The sequence below is a fragment of the Acartia tonsa genome, chromosome 5 (assembly GCF_053477335.1).
Source record: "Acartia tonsa isolate MP-2025a chromosome 5, ASM5347733v1, whole genome shotgun sequence".
Lineage (NCBI taxonomy): Eukaryota > Metazoa > Arthropoda > Copepoda > Calanoida > Acartiidae > Acartia > Acartia tonsa.
In genome coordinates, this window is record NC_137264.1 from 31,737,552 (window position 1) to 31,764,370 (window position 26,819).

At 30.2% G+C, this 26,819-nt stretch overlaps 2 protein-coding genes across 2 annotated transcripts in view; both read left to right on the forward strand.

The window, feature by feature from the left end:
• Positions 1–4,098: 4,098 nt before the first annotated feature.
• Positions 4,099–14,920, forward strand: LOC145319285 (uncharacterized). The gene is made up of 10 exons (XM_080161327.1): positions 4,099–4,202; positions 4,629–4,667; positions 4,978–5,027; positions 8,524–8,580; positions 9,128–9,158; positions 9,592–9,620; positions 9,793–9,881; positions 10,411–10,466; positions 11,751–11,791; positions 14,607–14,920. Exons 1-10 carry the CDS (start codon positions 4,114–4,116, stop codon positions 14,903–14,905), a joined length of 780 nt encoding a protein of 259 aa, XP_080017453.1. The 5' UTR covers positions 4,099–4,113; the 3' UTR covers positions 14,906–14,920.
• Positions 14,921–16,526: 1,606 nt separating this feature from the next.
• Positions 16,527–26,819, forward strand: part of LOC145319287 (uncharacterized) — a 28,166-nt gene continuing 17,873 nt past the window's right edge. Inside the window, exons 1-5 of the mRNA XM_080161330.1 lie at positions 16,527–16,599; positions 19,113–19,160; positions 21,063–21,138; positions 22,217–22,269; positions 23,401–23,467. Coding sequence (XP_080017456.1) covers positions 23,401–23,467 — 67 coding nt within the window. The 5' untranslated portion in view covers positions 16,527–16,599; positions 19,113–19,160; positions 21,063–21,138; positions 22,217–22,269. The remainder of the gene's footprint in view (positions 16,600–19,112; positions 19,161–21,062; positions 21,139–22,216; positions 22,270–23,400; positions 23,468–26,819) is intronic.

Consider the following 26,819-nt stretch of genomic DNA (forward strand, 5'->3'; position numbering starts at 1 on the left):
TTATTAGTTTTTATGGTTGAGCTACTTGTCAAAATATTTGTACTTGTTTTGATTGATAATTACTTGTCACGTTCTGCTTGGCTAAATATTGGGTAACAAGGATGACAACAGACAAACATTATGAGTGATAAAGGAGATGTTCAGCTGTCATAAAAAATAAAGAGTATTTGCAAAAAAAGTTCTTTAATGCATGAACTATTTACAGACGTACAAAACAATGTAATTACTTAATGCACACAGAATATTGAAATCTTCACTGGAAATAAATACTGGGTATCTATCTTGAATAGCAGACGAGAGAATCACATCTTATCGTAAAGTTGACTGACTGACTGACCTACCCTAATTACAGAAATGCTTTGTTTCAGAAAAAGTACAATTGTATCCATAAGTAGCACAGCATTAATTTTAAAAGTCAAGAATAAAGTGACAGAAAAAAGGAATCATAATAACCATTCTTCTAAAGTGTTGTATATGTATCAATAACTTTCTGACAACCTATTGATTGTACGACCTTTTCAATGTCTTTATTTTTGGTGCAGTTACGGTAGGAATTTGAACCCATGAACTATGGTAACATTGTATAATTGGTTGGGTAAAAGTTAGATAAAAAAAGAATTTTTTTAATGTCCATTTAGAGAACAAAATAGTGATGTATATAGAGACAGATGGACGAACGTACTAACATACTATAACTCTAGAGTAACTGTGCTTCTAATAAACAATGGGCCTACAACAAATTTAAAAGTCAGTTTGAGTCAGTTCTTATCTAATTACAGAAGTGATAAAAATAAAGGGGAGCAATGCTAATCTATATTTTACTTGATTCTTGGATAAAATATTCGTTAAGTTTAAAAGAATATGTAATTGAATGCTTCATTTATTTTAAAGTTCGTATCTAAATTTTATATAAAATATATGTATATATATATATATATATATCCTATCTTTTTATAAAAGTGGATGTCCGTTTCTGTAGCTTAAGATCAAGCAAAATGCTTGAATACAGGTTTCTTAACAAGGATGTACTTTTTTAAGATTTTGTTAATGAAATGTAGATTCGTAGAACGCTTCTAAATTTCTTAATTTCATTTTACAATACAAAGATAATATTACTTACCTTACCTTACAACCAACCCTTTTATTGCACGACCTTTTTCTGAGAAGTCATAACTGTGCATGGTAATGAGTTGTGCCTGTTGGGCTAAGGCATTCCCCCTACTCTTACTATTGATGTAGCGCACCTGACATAGCAGCAATAGGAACAAATTTTAACGTCTATAGTTTTGACGTGATGTCGACAAGAGATTCCAACCTATCACCTCCCCGACGACGAGAGGATGCGCATCATGTTGGGTCACGATCAAGGGTTAGATATTACTTACTTTAAACCTAAAAATAGTTTATTCCAGATGAAGCGAATTTTTCTTTTTAAACTATCAAACTCAAACAAAATATCATATTTAATATTTTATCAATGTGGAATATTTTACTGTATTTATATTATAAAAAAAATCCAAAAATTGTTATAGTTTTTTTGAAGCATTATTTGTATTCGTACTGAAATATTTCTTTTTAAAATCAATCAGAAAAGCTGGACTACAAAATATTTTATTGTAATTATTTGTGAAAGCAAAAATTCTTATCCTATTATTTTTATATTATTTGTATTACGCATATGTATAATATAATAAGAAATATCTGTGCAATCATTTTCGCATATTATCATATTTGCAAATTGTGTTACTTATTCGCAAAAAGACCTAATAGTTTAAAAATAGTCCATTAGACTTTTGGTCCATGGTACATTCATTAAGAATCCTGAATTTAAAAAATTAGAAGTGCTGGAAAGTGTCATGTGTGACGTCATAAAGATATGTCTTCGACAGAGGGATGTGAGGAGAAGTGGGAAAGGAAACCCCTAAAAAATATATGGATAATTGACGTATTTTTATAACCTCAAACATGACATTTTTCAGTGCTTCAAAAATCAAATTGCAGTTATTTCACTTTAATTCAAACTTTTAAATAAATGTATTTATCTATCGTAAATGTTCGTTGGTCTGTCTGTCTCATTTGTGGAGCTTCCCTTCTATAGTTTTTTTTATCAGGAATCTAAAGGGATGAGACAATTGTTGATAAATTCATGGACATCCATTATGTATTTTCACAAAATTATCCCTTCTGTAGATTACAATTGGTGGTTGAAACGTTCGGACACACAATTTAAAGAACAAACCAATCAATTAAGTCCTCAAAGCTTTAAGCCAACAAATAAGAAAATATTAAAATTTGTGGACCAATTTAATAAACATCCCAATGTCTGCTCTCTCCCTAGTTTTGAGTGTAAGATAAAAACAAAGCTTGTGTTGTTGTAATAATCAAAGAAGATAAAGTATAGATTAGAATCCAGGTAGACGACCTGCCTGGCTAGGCTGAAATAAAATTGGAACTTTTGAAATTCCCAAAAGTCAATATGGCTTTTAGTAAAATTGCCTGATTTCAGAAATTATTCAGATATATTATTAAAATTAATGCCTTTTTTTATAATTCACTGAATGCCATACCGACTGGCATTCGACCATTAACAATGTATTAAATTTTATATATTTGGTCAAAAATTATGATATTGGCAAATTAGATATATGTTCTTTCTAAAAAAGTACTATTTCAGTTTTGTCCAAACAAGACAATCGTACAATTCAAGTTGGTTATAATTTTTTTATTGCGCATGTGCGACTTTTCTTCAATTTTCCAATAATGATTTGAGGTTTTCAATTCTATACTTTATCTTCTTAGTGTAATAATATGCAGCTCTGAAGATTGAGGTTATGTGCCCACTACAAAATAGTTGAAACATTAACATTTTTAGAAGATCTAGAAAGATTTAGAAATTACCATGAAGATTAGGTTTTCTATGTTTTGAGATTTTAATGTTAAAAAAAAACTTCCAATTTAATTTTTAAAACTTCGAGTTAAGTCAGTTCTTTTCAAATGTTTTGATATCCTGATAATCTTTTAAATTTCAACATTTTTTGAGATCTTCAAACAAAATTTTTAAAAAACTACGAATCTATTATTAAAATATTCTAGTTTAGTTAATTATTATTCAAATGATCTGTTATCCTGATAATGTTTCCAACTGAAAACATTGATAAGAACATCCTCCGATGAAAACATTCAATAATATTTACGATAATCTTTACAGTGCTCCGTGTAGAAATGAATAATGTGATATATATGCGGAAGTGAATGTCCAACTGATAAATTAACTAATCAAATTATTCCTAATAGCCAGACAGCTGGAGTATCCTGTCTATTTGATATGAACCTTCTGCAATAGAAAATTATTGAATTTCTGAGATTATAATTTTCCACTAGCATGGCGTCCAATTATACAATGGTGATTTGAATCATTATTGGTTCCTTTTAGCGGCAAAATCAGAAAATGGAAAATTTTAGGTTTAAAAAAAATGACTTCAATGTATTTTTTTCTTTAGTTAAGGTTGGGTTAAGTAGTGTTGTGACTCTGGACAGAACTTTGTAAAACATATATAAATTATGGTGAAAGTAATGGGAAAGGGTTGGTAGGCGAGGTTCACTCAAATATGGTGGGATTATACCAAATATACTAATAAACATACATTTATGTAACAGTATGTAAAATAAAACGCAGGTTTTACTAAGAAACCTTGAGGAACCCAAGAATATTTATTTCATAGGTAGCACAGTTTTTTTAATCAGTGGCGTTCGGTAGGGAGGTGTAGAGGGGTGTAAACACCCACTTAAAAGGAAATCGGAAAGCCTTCCCCATTTTTCATCCCATAATGGTTTCACACCGCTCAGTGATATTTTTGTCCACGTCATATGCTGAAATGATACCAGCAGCTGTAAAGTTTGACAGAAATATTTTTTAGGGATCTTAATGGATAAGAAAAGGGACATAATTGATAAATATACCTGATGATTCTAAACAAAGCAAAGTATTAGTTGATAAAATCAGACACTAATAGTTCGCAATCAAACAAATAAGATTTGATAAAAGTTTTTAAGCCAGCAAAGTAGTCAGAGTATTTTTAAAAACTGGATATTTTCAGAACTAATTTAGTAAATATGTTACTGCGAAGTTTCCATATCCAGATTTGTCTGGCATTATTCATAATCATAAACAATGTTACTGTTCACGGGACACCTGTAACTAAGTAATTTTTTAGAGTGAATATTTTCAATATTTAGGTTCAAGCCGTTCGTCAGTACGTCAGTATCGGATAGATTTTATGATTAATTTAGGCTTGTTAGAGACATTCTATCAACATAGCAAAATAACACTTAAGTATAACTTTCGTAACAGTTAAGTATCTCTGTAGCAAAACAGACTAGTCGGGTGAAGAATATATGCACATTGTTCAGGAGAACATTTTTTAAATAAGGCAGCTTTCTGTGATAGCAGCCGAGAAAATCTTAAATATACTCTATTATGATAATGTCTGTCAGAGCACTACAGACAATTAGACAGACTATAGTAGTTAAGGAATGCTTATAGATATAAATGCAGTCAAGACAATATCTGTCAGACGGACGGACAGACAGACAATAACTTCTCTACAAAAAAAAACACTTAATTTTAGGGATATTCAGATGGCACGACCAATAAACATTGCGCACAGGTGTGTAACCATTTCTTTATTTCAAAATAAGCAAAATTAGCCGCAGCTAAACCAACATTTCGGCGAGGAAAAATAATACAGCACTAAACAGAAAAATTTTTTAAAAGTTATTTTAATATTAATCAATTAATGAAAAATCTAAATTAATGAGCCTAAGTTTAACCTCTAACTCATCTGTAAAGTTATTTTAGAGGCCTCTAGTTGCATTACTGCTATTTATAAGTTAAAACAATCTTCAATTGAAATCATTATTTATTTATTTAATAATTACTAAATTATCTGAATCTTTCCTAACTGTTTTTTTCTTCAGGGGATATTCAGGTCTATTCCCAGAGCACTCCGCTATTGGTTACAGAGCAGGTCATTATATAGATATACTAGCGGCTGTTCCTGGCCTATATAGGGGTTCTATATTCGCAGGCTTAAGGAAGGGCAGAAAAATAGCCTAAAACAATAACCCCAGTCTTATTCATAAAAGTTTAAAACCATCTTAGGACCTATAGGAAGCTTTAATGTAAAGGAGAACCATAACGATTCAGCACTTAGCGAGTTCCTTCACTACAGACAAAAAAAGCTTACTACTTTATATAATAGGATTACACTAGACGTTCAATTAGACACAATAATCCACAATACTTTAATAGTTATTTATCATATTTTCGTAATATTGTGAATGCTAGAAAGGATATTAAAATTATTTCAACAATTTTGGTCATGTGATCAAAATTTGAATTTTCCTTCTACTATTGCCCCCTCTGGGGGCGAAGTAGGTGGAAATTTAAATTTTTGTCACTTGACCTTAATATTGGTGAAATAATTTTGAATGACCTTTCTTGTATAAGCAATATTAATAAAATATGATACTTGGTTTTGTCTCATTCTCTATCTTTTTCTTAAATTCAAAAAAGTCTATCAAAAAATTTACATCATCTAAGGGTGAACAATAAATATCTCTGTCTATTTTTCTCTATATTTCTTCCCCCTCCCCCCTCCCTCACTTTTCTGTCTATTTCCTTCTTTCTCTCCTCCTCTTTTGTACGTTCATTTATACAATAGAGATAACCTAGAGACAGCACAAGGGAATTTTGTTTACATTATGTATCGGCTATAAATTGTTGAATATCTTAGGTTAAAGCTTTCCTTGGGTGAAATATTTGAAGAAAATATTTCTTCCATCATATAATGTGAAGCGTATGACACAACATATAATAAGTTAGTTATAAATAATTTAATTTCTTATAATAAAGTTAGCTTTCTAAAAATTATATCATTGCAAAATTTAGTTGCAAATAATGTTGCCTATAGGGCTGTATTTCTTATACAACAAAAAGTGAACAAAGGTTTCTTTTTAAGAAAAAAATGGGGTCAGATTGACCATCTATGTCTAATGTTTATACCCACATCAAATATTAAATTATAACAATGTACAGTAGAGTGGATCAATTTTGGACATTGAATTTGTAATCAACATCTACAGTTTAAATGTCATATAAGAAACCTAAATATAAAAAATTGATTTTGTCCTTGAGGGGAAATGGGGGGAAGGTGTTTCCATGCATTAAAAATTTTAGAAGTTTATTCTGGAGGTGCAACTTTTTTTCTTTCAAAGTATTGCTTTATGTATCTTTTTGAATTTGTCTTGTTGATTAATATAAGAATATCAAATTGGTTTTAAAAAATATTCATCCAAGCATGAAAAATCTTAAATTAAATGTAAAATCTCTTGGTTTTTAAATTTATTTATGGATTTTTCTTGCTAGGATCAATAGTTTTAAAAACAGATTTTTTATTCTTATTCTACTCTTCAAGACAAAATTGGGAAGGTGCATAAAGCTATACTTTGAAAGAAAAATAATTGCCCCTACCCCCCCCAAAAAAAAAAAAATTCTCCCCACAAGTGTCTTTCTAAAAGTTTACATGCATCAGTGAGCCTCCCCATTATCCAAAATATTTTCTTTTCATTTTTTGGTCTCTTATATGATGTTCAGACAGAAAGTGTATGTAGCACATTTAAAATTAGAAAATCATTGAAAATCAAGCCACTCTAATGTACAGCATTTATTTCTTCAATTCCACAGTACAAAATTATTCCTGTATTTAAATGTAACATATCATATAGGAAAAAATATTCTTGTATTTAAAATTAAAAATCATGTTGGAATTTTTTTTTACAATTTTTTAATTTTTTAATAATGTACAGCAAATCATTTCCTTTTTATCTCATGTTTTGAAATTTATAAGATAGTTAAAATAAATTACAGAAATAATGAAAGTTTTAAAGAAGAGAGCGTCAGGGGGGGGGTCGAGGGGGGTTTCCCCCCTCAGGAGAGGGGGGGGTTGAGGGGGGTCTCCCCCCTCAGAAAAAGCTTGGGCTTAAATCTTCAACAAATAAAGAAAACAAAATTATTTTAAAAATTTCTTTTTTATGTTAAATATTATTATTTTTGTGACACTTAATTTTGAATGACAAAAAATGTTGAAATTAATATTACCCACTGAATGAAATGTTAAATTAGAAATCAATAATGATGTTGGAAAATTTATTCTCATTTTATACTCTGAAAAAAGGAATTGACAAAAAATAATAATTTTTATTCCAAACTTTTAAAACAGCATGCCTATTTCTTATTGGTTGTCACTTGAATTAAAATAAAATAATGAATATTATTTCAAGACCAGAAATAAATTTGAAATAAATAATTTTCTTTCCCCTATATTTTTATTCCAAAATGCCAAGAATTAATTTTGAAATAAAATAATTTTCTTTCCAATATTTTTATTCCTTTTTCTTATTGGACGTCATTTTGTGTCCAATGAGAGACTAGTGTTTAAATATTTTAAAGCTTATTACAGCATTTATTTTGAATATGATAATAGCAACATTCTTTCATTAAATGTGATAAAGCAATTTCTAGCCATTGAAGATATTTAGTTAGAAATTCAACTTAATTATTATATCAATGAAATTCAAAGATAACTCCTTCATATCAAAATGTGTGCAAATACTCAACAATTATGTAGTGGGATTGTTCCTATTCATTCAATTTATTTTAAACATTGTTAATCTAGACTTTCTATTTTTAGTATTTAGCCTTTCTGTCAGATTCAGAATGTATAAAAGAAGGATGACAACATCCATAAAAGCAAATCTCAACAAAACAAACAAACAGACATTAACAAACAAAAAGAACAACGCATTTATTAGTCAGAAACCGAAACAGAAATTCTAAATTAATTCATCCTAGCACGAAGGATGCTTAATGTAGACATTTTAAGACTAGAGTTTCATTGCTTGCAATAATGTGTCTTATCGTTATAGGAATCAAGATGGCAAAAAATTTAAATATATCATAAGATAGAAATGTTTTGTTTAAAATAAACATACAGACCTATTTTTATATAAATTTTATATAGACATTACTGAAATTATAATGAAAAGTTTGAAAGCGATCGAATGATTCTAACATGGCTAAATTAACTATGAGAGCTATCCAATAAACGAACGAACGGACTAACTCTAAATAAGGAAAAACTTTGCTTTTATCAATTCGTGTTTGTTTGAAGATTGTGGATTCTAAGTAAAACCAGTATTCTAAATTTAATTTAGTCTTTGAAGTGTCAAATATGTCAAAGGGGGATGTCAAGTAAAGCAAGTTGCAACCCCATTAGTATTAAGAGGGGTGTGAAAAAATTAACAATTCGTAGGACGCTTGTTTGACTTCTGAGTAAGTTGATTGTGTAGGGGGCTGGACAATAAATTTACCCCCTCCCGGGCCCCTTTTATTGTTCGTATTAGAACCCCCCCCCCCCTTGACAAAACCGTGTGTATATCCTATAAATGATTGTGTTTTTTTAGCTGTAGAAGCTGGAGCAAATTATATCGAGTGTGATCTGCAATTTACCAAAGATCAAGGTATCATCGTATTTATATAAGCGACCGTGCACTAACCCGTAGCGCATCCGCTCATCATTGGGGAGGTAATAGGTTTGAATCAGGGCCCGACGCTGCATCATAACTAAAGACGTTAAAATCGTGACTACTGCTGCTATGTCAGGTGCGCGTCATAAATAGTTAGAAGGGGAGAATGCCTTGTCCCTAAAACAGGTAAAATTATTACCATGCCTGATTAGGACTTCTCAAACAAAGGTCATGCAATCAAAGGCTTGGTTGTCTGTTGGAGGATACTTAACCTAATATCCTAAGGTGTTTGAGTATTGCATCCCTTTACAAGTGGATGATGCTCTGCATTCTTTTTTAGAATCAACCCTCAGCTACTCGCAATCATTTGATAATCTGTATTTAAGAAACAATTTTAAAAAATTATTCTGTTACCAAAGACTTGAATTTAAAAAAAAAACCTATTTGAAGCCTCTCTAAAATTGGAAGTAAAGCGAGATATTATATGAAAATAAAAGAAATTTACTATGTAAAAACTTATAAAATTACATTATTTTTTTAGTTGCGATTTGTAATCATGATTATTTTCTAAGGTAAATATGAATTTCATAATAATATCTAAGTGTAGCGCAACTATTCAGCAACTAAGATATTCATTTCGTCTTTAAGATTAATTAAATTCTAGTTCTTTTAAAATGATAATGAACCGTTCAAATTTATGTGCTTTTTACTTTAAATAAATACTAGCATCTAGGTGCTCTGTATTGGAAGGTGTGGGAAATACAGAAAAATAGTCTAAAAACATCTTTTGACATACATCTAAAATTAAAATACCCTAAAACCATCTATAAACCTGTGTAAAGCTTCCCAAAAATAATGGACTCCAAGTTTATTAGACATTGAAATCTTAAGCTACAGACAAAAAAAACCTTATTACTTTTTATAATAGGATATTATAATAATTCAAAATTTATCTTTAAAACTTATATTAAGAAAAAATAAAATTAATACGTTATTATATTTCAGTGGAACAACAGATATAGAAGATTTTATAGGTAATAGCAAATCTACTCTAATCTGTCATCACCCTAAAAAGTTTCTTTTTTTAAACTAATGTTTAAATTGCTCAATTCAGGCACCGTAGCATTATTGACAAAAGAATTAGGAGACAGAAAGACAGACAGGCATAAATACCGAATGAGTAGCTACGTGATTAAAATTGTTTAGAATTTGAAAACAGAACTTCGGCAAAGCTAAATTTTGATGAAGAAGGTTTTGAGGAGGATTGGAGCATTTGGGACTTTGAATTTGACGAGGTAACATAATCACCAGAGGTGCACGGCTGCTATATAAAAGGAATAAGTCTGACTGACCGCCAAAGTATGTTCTGGGTACTTTTATTTGATCTAATGATTTTCAAATTTACTAAAAGATTGCTTAAACTTTTACAAAAGATTTATTTAATACTGTATGATACTTTCATTTTTCATCTCTCCTTATACAAAACTAACAGAATGTTTTACAGTGTGCATGTGTCTGTTTTTATGTTTTTCTGTACCAAAGGATCTTTTTAACCATTAAACCGATATGGTTCTCCTCTGCAAAGTATTTTCTCATAGATCCAGGGAAGGTTCATAATTATTTTGTCGGAGGGTATCACCGCCCTCCAAAGAAAAATCGCCACTAGAAAAAAAATTTCCCCAACCGAAATTCCCTTTCCAAATTAAAGTTTTGGGTGGGTTTAGACGATTTTCTTTGTTAGGTTTCAACGCCTTAACTTAAATATTCTGTATATTACAAGATATTACTTGATCAAAATTAAACCATCTAATATTTTTATTTTAGATAGAAATGTTGAGGCTTTATCAACCCCGCGAGGGTAGAAGCAAAGCTTACGATGGGTAATAATTTTGTTCATCCTTAATCTTATATAAAAGGATGTTTGACTGTCTGACATAACCGGTTCTAATCCAGCGGATGTATACCGCAAAAATGTTTTCTATGACCTGCAGGAGAAATTTTATTAAATTTAAAATTTATGTTTAAGTTGGCGCTTTCACTTAAAGTATTTTGTTGGCCACTAATAACGCCCCTATCCCCCCTTAAATTGAAATAAATGGAGGTAGGTAGTTTTTCAATGTTTTTAATTTAAGGTCAGGTAAGGATATATTGGGTAGGGGGTAACCCCGCATGTACTAAGTATGGGGAAAAAAACTTTCATTTTAATTCAAATAAGAGGGTGGAGTGGGGAAACAGTGCTCAACTGGCACTTTGTGTTAAAGCACCAAAATTTAAGTAGAAGTGCCTTGGGGAGAATACAGAGAAATTCTCTTGAGATAAACAAACATTATTTATACCAAGGACAATTATATTTTATTAAGCAGTAAGTTTTTTTCTGTAGTGAGGGATCTCGCTAACCACTGAACCAATGTGGTTCTCCTTTAAAGTGAAGCTTTTGATAGGTTCTGGGAAGGTTTATAATTTATAATATAAGCCTTATATAGTGTATATAAAAATGTACAATTATAAGAAAAAAACTGGTTTTAATCTTATGATTGTACATTTTATGTCCGTAGAAACCTGGATATAATCTATAATACAAATTAGAACGATGTCTGTCCGTCTGTCCGTCTGTCCGTCTGTCCGTCTGACCGTCTGTCCGTCTGTCTGTCCGTCCGTCCCTTAAGATCTTGGTAACCACTGAACCGATCGGATTCTACTCTTCAGGGTATATACCTATTGGTCCTGTGGTGGTTTTAAGCTATTTTCTTGGGGGGTGGGACACCCCCAACCCCCCCAAAAACAAAAAAAATCCCCCCCCATTTTTTTTTTTTTTTTTTTTTTTTTTTTTTTTTTTTGTAGAATTCTTTTGTAGAAATATTCTTTTGTGAAGAATTCTTTTGTAGAAGAATTCTTTTGTAGAAGATTTCTTTTGTAGAAAATTTCTTTTGTAGAAAATTTCTTTAGTTCTTCTTATTTTTTTTTTTTATTTTTTTTGTTGTCATCTCTTGGGGCAAAGCCCCTAGAGGCTAGGGGCGAAGCCGCTAGTACAATACAAAATATGATTTTTTATGATTTCTAATCCACCGGATTTAACGGTTTCGACGCTATACTGGTAAAAAATTTTACATAAATTGTAAAATTCAACATCTTTTGTAAGTTTAAGGTTTTGATTTTTATTCTAGATTGTATCCAATGGTTACTTTAGAAGAATTCATTGAAATAGGTAGGAAAATTTTAAACTAAAAGCTTAGAATCTAACTACCTTTATTTTAGAGGATATCAAAAATTGAAAGCAAAGCTTTCCTGTAATTAGGGTTCCGTACTTAAGTCGCTTTTCGTTTGTTTAAACAGGTTAGAATTGTATTATTAATTTCAAACTTTGTATGGCGATTCCTGTAACAACAAGGTATGCTTTAAGAAGCGAAGCAAACCTATATTCACTACTAGAAAGTCTGTACGTCTATTTGAAATATGCTATTTTTTTACTTTTTGACAGCAAATTTTTGTATATTATAATCATCCTATTCATCTAATTTTTGGAATACTAATTCATGTAACAACAAGGTACAATGTTAAATGTAAAGCGTCCCTGTAATCAAGTCCTAAAAATTTAAGTATGTCCTTAAACAGAATCATGTATTTAAGAAATTTTGAGCAAATTTACCTACAATTTTGTTTAGACTTATGCATTATTATTCAGTTCTGACATTCTTCAAGTGTTAATGTTCGGTTATCCTTACGTTACAGAGCTTCGTTTTTTCTTGATGTTGTCATCCTTGTTATTAATTTGGTTTAATTTTTCAATACAGCTTCTATGTAGTTAGGTTACCTTTTAATTTAATTTGCGGATTTTAAGTTCTTCATTTTAGAAATCTTCACAAAGTTCAAGTTATCATCATTGGAGATGTACATCGATTTATTTGTCATTGTTTTATCCCTTTAGATCCCTGCTAAATTTATATCTTGGTTTTAGTTTTAGGCTATTATTCTGTACACCATAGATGCTAAAGGCGCAACTAATAGTATGTTCTAAAGTAGGTTGATTAGATCTTGATTTCTTGATTAAGTTTGTCTGCTCTTTCTTATGTATTCCGCAACTTTATTTCTCTGTCTACGTTTTATTTTAACCAAACAAGTATTTGCTCCCTGCGGGAACATGTTCACTGCATGAGGCTATTATATCCTAAAGAAGCTATCTTAACTTTATTGCTTTTTATTTAGAATAGCTAGCCGGTGCGTTTAGTACGTAGTAGATGTAAAATTTTCCATAGAATGCAATCGGTTTTTTTTGTAGACCTCTTATTTTTTAAGTAATTTAAGTTTTTTAAAAAAATAATTAAGTCGGTTTTAAGGTACGAAAATGCAACAAAATAAAAGAAGAAAATTGCCAGTATGAACAAAAATAGTAAGATCTTTAATTTGACACCTTACTTTTTAAATTCTGTTGAGTAATTATTGAAAAAATCTATTTTTTTAACCTTGTTTTAATCAAAACGTAAAACCTAAATATTTTTTCTCACAGGCATAAAAATATGTGTTTATATATGACTTAGAATGAGAAAAATATTACGAATCCATTCTAAGCAAAATTTAAAAAGTTTTATAAAATTATAAAAAAAAAATAAGTTTATTTTAAGAATCATAATTTTCGGGTTTAAAGGGTTGACTTGAACAAAACCTGAACAAAACCTAAACAAATGTACATACACTGTAACAGATATTTTTTAAACACATGAAACAATAATGCATTTTTAACTGCATTGTTTTGAAGTTTATAAACAGATTGAAGCATATTTGTTCATAATTTTTCATTCTTTACATGTTATGTAAGTATCACTATTTTTATTGTAGTATCTATTTATATATTGTATGAACATTATCCTTTTTTTTGTCAATTCTATTGGTTAAGTTTTGAGTTGAAGCTTCTTGATTTGTCAATTTTTGAGATTTTTGATTGGCTAGTTTAATAGTTACAATTAAGTGTTGCCTGTAAAAATATAATATTTTAGGCCATTTTTATTTTTTAAAGTTTTTACTTTTTTCAATTTTGCTTAGAATGGATTCGTAATATTTTTCTGATTCTAAAGGTATATATGAACCCATATTTTTATGTATGTGTGAGAAAATATTTAAGTTTAAAGTTTTTATTAAACCAAGGTTAAAAAAATAGATTATTTCAATAATTACTCAACAGAACTTTAAAAGTAAGGTGTCAAATTAAAGATCTTACTATTTTTGTTCATACTGGCAATTTTCTTAAATTACTTCAAAAATAAGAGGTCTGCAAAAAAAACGATTGCATATCTTAATTCTAGGAAAAATTTTACATCTACTACGTACTAAAAGCACCGGCTAGCTATTCTAAATAAAAAGCAATAAAGTTAAGACAGCTTCTTTAATAGATCTTGAATAGCCAAAGAAGGGGAATTTGAACTGTAAATTACTGTTGTATATCTTGATATGTGAATAATCACTCTTGTTGTTGTCTATTCTATTTTTAGCAATGCACATTGACAAGGATGATAACTACAAACAAAGCGAAGCTTAACAAATCAAATATAAAATATTAGTGGCTGCTCCCTTAGCATCTAATCGAAGATCATTAGATCGGCAGAAAATAGCCAATACTTTAAAAAAAGAGATAGCTTTAAACCATTCCATGACTTTGGTGAAGCTTTCCTGAAAAAGAGAAGCCAAAAAGTTTAGTAGTTGTCGATATCCTAAGCTTCAGACAAACAATATCTTACTACTTTATATAATAGGATAAAAATGAATATTCATAAAGTATGAGAATTTCGCTGAATTAATCTTTAATTATTCCTAACCATTACAGGAATCGTCATACAATTTTTAAAATCGGAGGATTCTTTAATTTGATATTAGACAAATTTCCGAGGATCGTAAAATTTAAAATTTCAAGGTTAATTCCAGTTTTGTTGGCCCCGCGGAGCCGAAGGACACCCAGACTAACAAAACTGTTATTAATATTATCAATTTTATTTTATTACTCGTAGAAAATGCTGAAAATTCTGTTTTAGCTGTGAACGAGAGTGTGAAGATGTATATTGAACTAAAGCATCCCGCTCATTATAACATGCTGGCAAAAAGGAAAAATAAATGCAAAAATATATCACTAATAGCTACTACGCCCCTTGAGGCCTCGAGGGGTAAGGTGTGGGGGGGGGGTTGTCTACTTACACTTTTAATTCTATTTTTAAAAAGAAAAAGAAAAATATTTTCTGAGTGGGGGATTTTTATTTCAGGAACGATCATTCTTTGGAGGGTTGAGGTTCCCTCCCCTTACTTATTAACATACCCGAAAAAGAAACTTAACTAAAGGGTGGTATGTAAGATCTTAAGCTACAGACAGATACACAGAGAGACATTCTGTTACTTTTATGTTGAATTGTTGTTAAATTCACAATTTTCTATAATAAAAATCACGCACCCTTTCAACTGATAATTATTACTTTTTTTAAATCAGGCTTATATTTTTTTTACATTTTTTATATTAATTGAAAAGAAGTTGTATCAACTTTTTTGCTTTTTATTTAAGATAGCTAGCCGGTTCTTTCAGTAAGTAGTAGATGTAAAATTTTTCATAGAATTCAGATATGCAATCGGTTTTTTTGTAGACCTCTTAATTTAAGTTTTTTAAAAAAATAATTAAGTCGGTTTTAAGGTACTAAAACGCAACAAAATAAAAGAAGAAAATGGCCAGTATGAACAAAAATAGTAAGATCTTTAATTTGACACCTTACTTTTAAAATTCTGTTGAGTAATTATTGAAAAAATCTATTTTTTTAACCTCGGTTTAATAAAAACTTTAGACCTAAATATTTTCTCAAACAGACATAAAAAACATGGGTTCATATATACCTTTAGAATCAGAAAAATATTACGAATCTATTCTAAGCAAAATTGAAAAAGTTTTATAAAACTATTATAAAAAAAATAAGTTTATTTTAAGAATCATAATTTTCGGCTTTAAAGGGTTAGCTTGAACCAAACCTGAACAAAACCTAAACAAAAGACAATGCAATGTAGCAGATATTTTTAAACACAAGAAACAATAATGTATTTTTAACTGCATTGTTTTGAAGTTTATAAACAGACTGATGCATATTTGTTCATAATTTTTCATTCTTTACATGTTCTTTAATATCACTATATTTATTGTAGTATCTATTGTATATATTGTAAGAACGTTCTCCTTTTTTTCTGGCAATTCTATAGGTTAATTTTATAGATTAAGCTTCCCGATTCGTAAATTTTTGCGATTTGTGATTGGCTAGTTTAGTAGTTACAATTCTTAAAATAAACTTTTTATTTTTTCAATTTTTTATTATAATTTTTTTAAACTTTTTCAATTTCGCTTAGAATGGATTCATATTATTTTTCTCATTCTAATGGTATATATGAACCCATATTTTTTATGTCTGTATGAGAAAATATTTAGGTTTAATGTTTTGATTAAACCGAGGTTAAAAAAATAGATTTTTTCAACAATTACTCAACAGAATTTTAAAAGTAAGGTGTCAAATTAAAGATCTTACTATTTTTGTTCATACTGGCTATTTTCTTCTTTTATTTTGTTGCGTTTTAGTACCTTAAAACCGACTTAATTATTTTTTTAAAAAACTTAAATTAAGAGGTCTACAAAAAAACCGATTGCATATCTGAATTCTATGAAAAATTTTACATCTACTACTTACTGAAAGAACCGGCTAGCTATCTTAAATAAAAAGCAAAAAAGTTGATACAACTTCTTTATTAAAATTTATTCAAGGCCTTATTTCATGAAAATTAAACATTCATCCAGCCCAATGCAAAAATACAAATGATAATAAATTTTGAGTAAAAAAGAACATTATCATTACTTATAAAAAGGGTCTTTAATAAGTTTATTTACGCAATAAAACATTTTCATAGTGAAAATTTTATTAATATTTCTGTCCTAAAAAAATTTTTTTTTTAATTTTGACGTTAGAGTATTTATTTTGTGGAAGTTACAGAAATAACTATTCTCAGGTAAGGTAGTTTTTCAATAATTCAACTGAGTACAAACCCAGGAATCTAAAGAGATGAGCATGAGACAATGGCCGATAAAATGATATACATCCCCAATGGTGATAACACACAATTTCTCCTTCTGTAGATCACAATTAGTGGCTGAAACGTTTAGACACATCGACACATCAACTAAGTGAGCTAACCAACCAAAATTCAATAAAGGTCCCCAAAGTTGTTAAGCCAACGAATGAGAAACGTTATTCTAAAACTTTGAGTGTAATACACACCCAATGTCCCCTCCCTCCCCGGTACGAACCAGTACACGAAGTAAATGATTGGGTGACAGATACTCAGTAGACTGAGAATATATGCAAGGTGATAAAGTGACTCGAAAATAACCTCTAAAATAATTCTTCATTATGTTTAACTAATATTTAGTTGTAAAAATCATTTGTTTTATACATTTTAGAACAATTTCAAACACTTTAAATTTCAACAACGCGTTTGATTCAGTGTTTCTAGAGGCTTCTGCAGACATGTTTTCCTTTCAATCTATTATATTTTTTGCCGTTAAATGGGGTTAATTATGTTTTTTTTTGTTTTTTGTGATTTCTCTTGGCTCTGGTGCCCTTCCTCAAAATAGCTATAAACCTTCCCAGAGAAGGTACACTGTAAAGGAGAACCATATCGGTTCGGCGGTTAGCAAGATCCTTCGGTACAGAAAAAACAAACATCCTGCTACTTTATTTTAAGGATTGTACACCACAGAGTTTACACCTTATTCTCGTTATTAATCTAACAAATATCTCGCCAATTACATAGCTCATATAGAGGCGCATTCGCTACGTACGTATGTTTAAGAAATAACCGTAGGCTAAGTCATATCGTAAAAGAATGTAACAAATCCAAAAAAGTAAGTGTCCTTTGGCCTTTTAATAAAACGAAACAAAATATACATAAAAATGCTTATTAAAAAATAAAAATACGCTAAAGTACTCAAAAAGACGTAATAAAGTAAAATTGAATAGAAATCTAAAAATATCTACACATTGATTGGCAGATCAAAATAAAAATATTTTTTTCTGTGATTTATATTGACATAATAGTTATTTCTCGCATCGTATTATGAACAGCTTTCCGCGGATAAAAAAGATGTACAATACAGATTAAAACCACTTTTTTTAGCGCCGAAATGCCGAGGAAAACTGGATATAATACGATGCTTGATATATAGTTTTTTCGTATGAATGAGAACCGGTTCTAATCCACCTGATATAAATCGGTTTCGAATGAATACCCTATCCTAAAAATAAGATTTCAATTTATTTTCTTCTATGTAAAATTTATTAATAGCGAAGCTACATCATCATTTGGTTTATCTGTTACTCCGTCCGATCGTAAATCATTAATAATATTTAAATTAACCTTATCAGATTTTTTGTGTGAAGATACCCTATTTTAAAGAGCATTGCGTCGTCAATTATAGTAAGCAAAGCTACTCTATAATTCAATTTTGTCAGTCTGTGTCCATTGTTATGCAAGAGCAACGAGAATATATACAACTCACATGGTCCGTCGGTCTGTCCGACGTGCGTTAAGTTTTCCTGATTTTCTATTATTTGTCCTTGTTCTTTTATCTTTATTTTTTTCTCTCTCTGTCTCTCTCTGTCTCTCTGTCTCTCTGTCTCTCTGTCTCTCTGTCTCTCTGTCTCTCTGTCTCTCTCTCTCTCTCTCTCTCTCTCTCTCTCTCTCTCTGTCTGTCTCTCTGTCTCTCTCTGTCTCTCTCTCTGTCTCTTCTCTCTATCTCTCTGTCTCTCTCTCTCTCTCTCTATCTATCTCTATCTCTCTCTCTCTCTCTCTATCTATCTATCTATCTATCTATCTATCTATCTATCTATCTATCTATCTATCTATCTATCTATCTATCTATCTATCTATCTATCTATCTATCTATCTATCTATCTATCTTTCTATCTATCTATCTATCTATCTATCTATCTATCTATCTATCTATCTATCCATCTATCTATCTATCTATCTATCTATCTATCTATCTATCTATCTATCTATCTATCTATCTATCTATCTATCTATCTATCTATCTATCTATCTATCTATCTATCTATCTATCTATCTATCTATCTATCTATCTATCTATCTATCTATCTATCTATCTATCTATATATCTATCTATCTATCTATCTATCTATCTATCTATCTATCTATCTATCTATCTATCTATCTATCTATCTATCTATCTATCTATCTATCTATCTATCTATCTATCTATCTATCTATCTATCTATCTATCTATCTATCTATCTATCTATCTATCTATCTATCTATCTATCTATCTATCTACCTATCTATCTATCTATCTATCTATCTATCTATCTATCTATCTATCTATCTATCTATCTATCTATAAAACATATCTTCTAAACCTTGCTTTGTCTGATTGTTTATATTATGATTTATTGTGCTTCGCTACTTATAGATGTTGCCATTCTTGTTTGTTTGTTTATGTTTAGACAGTTGAGGAGATCTTGGTGCAGGCATTAGAAGATAAAAATATACAGGTGAAGGTTTTTTTCTCTGCTGGTTTAAACCGATTCAAATCAATTTCTTGCAAGGGCTTAAACAAAACACATGATTTTAGATAGAAAAAAAAAATCGTAATCATGGAAAGTAAACGAAGTAGCCTTGCCGGGGGCTTTAATGCTACGAGTTCAATTTTCTGATCCTGCGGGGAAATCAACATTTACCTAACCTAACCTAAAATTACATATCGAAAGCTACTGTCAAAATTAGGCGAAACCCGCTACTTCGTTCTCTTTCCATGATCCAAAAGTTCTATTAAATATTTCTAAATACTAAAATACTTTGCTTTTATGAAGTCTTTCATAAAACCGTTCTCTATATGATTTATATAAGGCTGAATTTCCGTGACTATAGCAAAGCAACTGATAAAAATGGCCATTATTAACTCCCTTCAGGAGTAGTTTTATGAAAGACTTTATAAAAGCAAACTTGTTCAAAATTTTAAATAAATAATCTTTGCTTTTCTTGTCATGATTATGCGGTAACTCCTAGAGGATGAAAATTGAACTTAAAATTTTCAAATGTAATTTTCTCAAAAAACCCTCGTTAGAAAATTTTGAAAATTTCAGGATTTAATCTTGATATAAATGGCTAAAACTTTTGTTTTCTTCTTACTGGGAAGACATTTTTTGTTTTCCATTTACACTTCAAGAAAGATGTGGCGTGCAAAAATGCGCTATTTGATTATTTCAACAGACAAATTTAATGAAATTTAATTGTACAGAACTCAAAATTTAAGAAGTTTAAAATCGTTTGAGCGTTTGGGATCTGAGTATTTACATTTCAATACATTTCATAGAATTAGAAAAAATCGTTTGATTGTTTGAGATCTGAGTATTAGACTATAAAAGTTTTAAAGATTTTAATCAATATAATAGATTTGAAATCTGCATAAAATTTTAAGGATTTTTTATAAAATTCGTTTTTTATATAATTCTTTATTTAAAGGCGCAAATACGATTTAAGTTAATAAATTTTGACCAATAGGATAGCTGGATTGGAAACTACCTACGCTCTAATTGGTTGAATGATGTACGTCACTTAAGCTTCTCCAATCAGAGCGCAGATAGTTTTCAATCCAACAATCACAGATCTCAAAATTATTTAACTTAATTTGTATTTGCGCCTTTAAATAAAGAATTATATAAAAAAACTAATTTTATAAAAAATCCTTAAAATTTTATGCAGATTTCAAATCTATTATATTGATTAAAAATCTTTAAAACTTTTATAGTCTACTGAGTATTTACATTTCAATACATTTCGTAGAATTAGACACACATTTTATTAATAAAATAAGGTGCAAATTTCTTTCTAAGAGGATGATACAAGGGCGATTACTTCTAATAGAATTGAAGCTATTTGAAGAGTTTTGAGAGTAAAAGAAATAAGACATAGAAATTATAGGTTAAGATAGAAAGAGAGAATAAGAAAGAAAAACAGGAAAAATTATTTTCTGGTCCAATGACATATGACGTATCAACATATATAAATACGCCCCCAAAGTAGGGTTGTTAGAGAAAAGTAAAAGAAGGGGAATGAACTATATATCTGTCCACATAGCGGAGACCGGTTTTGTATCGAGTCTTTGAAAACAGCTAATACATTTATTGTAGGGCCACCCATTCATTATAGACAGAAGGACAGACAGACACCTATAGAGTACCATAGCTGTAAAAAATAAAAAGGTGATAAAAAACGTAGATAAAAAAAACAGTGGTATATGATAAAATATATTTAGATAAAACTCAGAGTAAGAAATTTCAGTTAGCTTATCTTTATCTTTCTGCATAACTGCAATATAAATTTTTTTTTGATTAAAAAATCTGTTGTAAGCTTGTGGTTGCTGCGCTTCTTATGGTCATAATTGTTTTGTCTAGGTTGATGACGTGTTGCTCCAAAGTTTTGACCCAGCCTCCCTCCTCAAGCTTTTCAGAATTTCAGAGTATAAACTAGGTAATTATTTACACATTGTCGAGGAAGACAGTAAAAACCAAAACTGTTTCCGAGATCTTTTGCTACAAAGCAAAACAACATCTACTCCCCATGGAGAAACAAAGCAGTTTACAAATAGTAAGTTTACTGAACTATACTATAAAAACGAATGGCCCAAAACAAAATATAAAAATTAATAATTTTAATTTTGGATTTTGTGCATATTAATATACGAGGTTTCGTGATTCATATTAAACAAAGTATTATAAGTATTTTTAAAAAATATCTTAACATTCAAAATAAACATATTAAAACAGAATATAAATAAATGGTTCATAGATCAAATTATCATAAAAACATGGATGTGAAATTTAGCAACGGCAGACCATACAATCATACAAAACATTATTTTTCATTTTCTCACATCAAACCGTGCTACCAAAACAAACAAAAGGGTCGCTTGTATTTACAACGCGCAGCGCCCCTAGGGAATGCCGCATATATTTTCAACACATAACCAGCAAAATGTCGTCCTCTGGGCATCTTGGGATAAGGTTTTGCAGGAATAAAGCCACAGGACGTCACACACACATAAAGGTAACAAAGTACCAAGACACACATATACATATCCTACTATCTGTATATAAAAAGTAACAGGATGTGTCTGTCTGTTTGTACCGCCAAGTTTCTCGCCAACTGTGATGGTTTATAAAATAAAGCTACATGTTTCTAAAATTATACTGTAAAGTGGAGGGTTGATTCTTCTACTTACCTTTCTCTAAAATGCCTCTATATAATAATATCCTATTATATAAAAGTATTTTTTCTAAAGATCTCCCTCTAACAACTAACATGATGTAGTTCTTGCAAGCTTTATATAGTTTGCGAGATAATTTTAGTATCTTTTTTTAAAATTTAAGATGTAATCTTTTTTCTTCCCCCTTTCTGTAACTGATTGATTCCTAATTGGTTTACACAAAGTAACATTTCCCCTGATAATTGAATTGAACAGCATAACTTTAATTTATCTCCCAGTATCCCATCCCTTGAAATCGCTGATAATATTAGATAATAGTATATATTTGATTTTATTTTCAAGTATATTTGATTTGGGAAGAGTCCAAGTTGGAGAAATTGGAATGTTTTTCTCAGGTAATATTTTAATATTAGCGCAGTATTATAAAATTGTCTAGCCTATCAAGGATGACAGCATAAAAAAAGCGATGCTCTATAAAATCAGACAATAGGACAAACGAACATTCTGTCAGACCATAAAGAAGCAGAATATAAAGATTGTATATAAATTTGTTGCAAAATTGCTTAAATACATCTTACTGTTTAGAAACATGCCTTTATTTTTAGGACTTAATTATATAGATTCTTTGCTCGTAACATTGTACCTTGTTGTCCTAGGAATCATTATTCAAAAAATTGGACAATTATATGTATGTTTTCAAAAATTTGTTAAAATCAACATGCTTTAAATTTACCTACGGATTTTCTGGTTTTTACACTTTCTAAATCTTTGTTACAGGAATCATCATGCCCAGTTTGAATATTGAAAGGATAATTAATTTCCTAAATTTCCGATGAGAGCTAGCCGTTACAGACGCAATATGCTTGTCATTGCGTTGAACCTACAATATTAAAATACTTTGACAGACGGACGGAAGTACAGATATACCCTAATCATAGAGTAGCTGCAGCCTGTACTACTATAAAAAGTGGAAATCCTTGGACTTATTACAAAAGTTGAAAATTTACAACCCTTTATTACACCCAATAAACTACGACGAAAAAAATTTATCCTTTATTGTCCTAAACCTGTATCTTTTTTTCCATTTGTTAATGTACTACATGTTTTTATTGGTTGGAAGCTTTTAAATTAATTGAAATTTTTTTATAAATTGGATTTCATGAAAAATCTTTTTGCTATACGCGTATCTATCTATCTATCAAAATGTAAAGATAGCGGCTACGCCCCCTAGATGCCTCTAGGAGCACCTGAGGGAAGTTTCAATTCAAGTTATAAAAAGTAAAAAAGAGGGTAGAGGACCTCCCACAAAAAAAGTGTTAAAGCTTTCCTTTACCTCTAAGAAGCTTCGCTGTAGAGGAGAACCATATCGGTCAAGTGATAAATTAGGTACAGATACATACAGACGGACAGACATCCTGTTACTGTTCTATAAGGATCTAATTTTTTAAATCATCACATCGATTTTACAAACCATTTATTAATATATATTTTGTATCTATTTAAAAATCTATCTTTCTATCTCCTAGATGTTCTATGGTATTGGAGTATGGAAAAATCTTCTCTTTACAAGTTACAATGAAACACATATAGGAGGTAAAATAATAGAGTGTACCCTCAATTCCGTAAATTATCACATCCGCCATTGGGGGTACCTTTTTGCAAAGGGCAATAAAGCTATTTTATAAGAAGTATGATTGTAAATGTGATCAAAATGAGCCAGATATATGTTGTTGTAGTTTGCTATTATGATTAAAACGTTGATTTGATATTTATTCGATCATATAACTCTAATTCAAAATGCTAATAAAGCATATCTTTTTATATCAATGCATAATTTCTTTAAAATTAGTAAATTCAACATAATCAAAATAAATAAAATATTATTTTTGTTCATTTTATGGCATTGTATTCAAGTACCTTAATTTGCAAATTTTTTTCTAAATTTTCATCAATTTTCCATGAAATAGGAAGAAATTTCAAAACTGATTATAACTTTGGCTTTTTAAGACACTATAAGTGCATCTCATACCGAAAAGATATGTTTATAAAGGGTGAGCAAAATAAAATGCGTACCTTTTTAAATTTGCGCGGCTTGTGTTAATAGTAGAAAAATGTTATGCATACCGTTAGAACCGCTATGAACTCTATATTATGGAAATTTAAAAACGAATTCTGTGCTACGCATAGTTTAGGAGCTACGGTTTAAAATGTCCTAACTGGCTTAGAACCTGACTTGCGAGTAAATCATTAATGATTAAAGTATACAAAAAAATACGTACCTTTTTAAAATTCAAATTGTGCGGCTTATGTTAATAGTAGAAAAACGTTATGCATACCGTTAGAACCGGTATGAAGTCTATTTTCTGGAAATATACAAACGTTTCATGTGCTACGTATAGTCTAAGAGCTACGTGGTAGAATGTCCCAACTGACTTAATACTGGACTTGCAAGTCAAGTTTTAAGTCAGTTGGGATATTTTACCACGTAGCTCATAAACTAAGCGTAGCACAGGAATTGTTTTTATATATTCAGAAAATAGACTTCATACTGGTTCTAACGGTATGCATAACGTTTTTCTACTATTAACACAAGCGGCACAATTTAAATTTTAAAAAGGTACGCATTTTTTTCCCTCACCCTTTATTTGACAAAGTTTTGAACAAATACATGATCGAAATGAAAGATAAGAAAATGCCTCAAATGGTGCCCAATACAAGAAAGATTTGAGAACCATTGTTTGTGGCCTATGTTCTAATAAAAACTAAAAAGGCAATGATGAAATGATCGAATGCATAACAAAAAAGCGAACTTGTGTTTGTTATTGTGATACAAAGTGCGGAGTTGAATGAGCAACAAAATTATTTTTTTCCTGGCAGGGAGGAAACATTAAGCTGTTTATTATACTAGCCCCTAATTTTATATTAACGTTTTCTTATTCGTTGGCTTAACAACTTAAAGGACCTTTATTGAATTTTTATTGGTTGGATCATTGAGTTGAGTGTCCAAACGTTGCAACCACTAATTGTAAATTATAGCAGGGATAATTTTATGTGTCTTCATTGGTGATATACATCATTTTATCATCCATTGCCTTATCCCCTTGGTTCCCTGAATTTTTTCTCTTTCTATCTAAGAAATAGTAATTTTGACGTGTTATTTCAATTAAACAAAGATAGGGACATAAACAAAAGAAGACAGTTCATTAAATATCATCAAACCTGTCACATTTTAAATTATATAATTTTTATATTTCAACATTTCATCTTATACATTATAAGAGATATAAGTTTTCCGGAATTTTAATGTAGGGAGTAGATTTGAAATTAGCATTAAATTTTAAGGATTTTTTATAAAATTCATTTTTTGTATAATTCTTTATCTAAAAGCGGAAATGCAAATTAAGTTAATTAATTTTGGCATCCATAATTGGTGGATTTAAAAAATCTGCGCTCTGATTGGATGTCGTACATCATTCAACCAATTAGAGCGCAGGTAGTTTAAAATCCAACTATCCTATTGGTCAAAATTTATTAACTTAAAATGTATTTCCGCTTTTAGATAAAGAATTATACAAAAAACGAATTTTATAAAAAATCCTTAAAATTTGATGCAGATTTCAAATCTACTCCCTACATTAAAATTCCGGAAAACTTATATCTCTTATTATACAACCCGCAATCGTGGACAAGCATGTAGCGCATCAGCTCGTCGCTGGGAAGGTGATAGGTTCGATCCCGGGTCGACACCACGTCATAACTAAAGACGTTAAATATAATTCCTACTGCTACTATGTCACGTGCGCGACATAAATAGTAAGAGTAGGGAGAATGTCTTGCCATATAAACAGGCGCAACTCATTACCATACACAGTTAGAACTTCTCAGACAAAGGTCGTGCAATCAAAGGGTTGGTTGTCTGATGGATGTACCAAATATCCTTAGGTGTTAGAGTATCCCATCCCATTACACGTGGATGATGCTGTGGATTCTCTAGATGATCACTTAAATCGAAGGAGAATCCCGACCTTACGAGATAATGGTAATGATCTTATACACAAAGACCAGCGTATTTTACAGCTTACTATTTCAGAAAAAAACCTGACCATGGCTGATATAAAACTTCCCTGAAAAAAAAAGAACTCAAAAGCTGAAGTAATTATGATATATGACTCTGTAGAAAACATTTTTATATCGTAACTTTTATACATAATTAAAAGAACAAACCCAAATAACTAGTAGAAAATTCTAGAAAATATGACCTTCTACAAAATTAGATACTAGAAGTAATTTAAGATTTATTGGAAAGTAAAAAGTAAATTGAGGAAATTTACCTGTTTTCCATTTAAAAATGTCAAAAAAGTTTTTGAACAATTATTTAAGTTTAAAAATATGTTTTATGGAACATTGGTTGACACTCATTATTTCTTTTTTTGAGATCAATAAATCATAGATCTAAAGGGGTGTAACCCCCTTCCCCTCAATGGCAGCCGGAGCCACAATCGCCATAAGCTGCGTGCCTTATAAAAGCCTTTCAAAGCAGTCGCGCAGCTTTCTAAACCAACCAATTAGCTGCAGCTACTGAATTTTAAATCAACCTGCAACCTTGGCAACAATCGTGCAAATCTGTATTCAGCAACATCCATGAGGCTGAAGATGCGGCCGTCGAACCCCGATTAAAATTCTTTTAGGAAAAGTTTCCTCTGAATGTTTCGAAATTTGTCCTATATATTTTAAGCCATTAAAGGAGAGAAGGTCTAATGCCCTGTTCCTTCCTTGAAGAAATAGTTAATCTAAAAATTATGGTTTGAGGGTGAGTTGGGGGGTGGATTTTTACACTCCCCTAAAACCAAAATTTAGAGGGATGTAATACAGACAATAGGAGAGGTGTTATTTTTAAGTTAGGAGGTAGAATATACACGCTAGATTTTATTCACGAAGTCAAAGT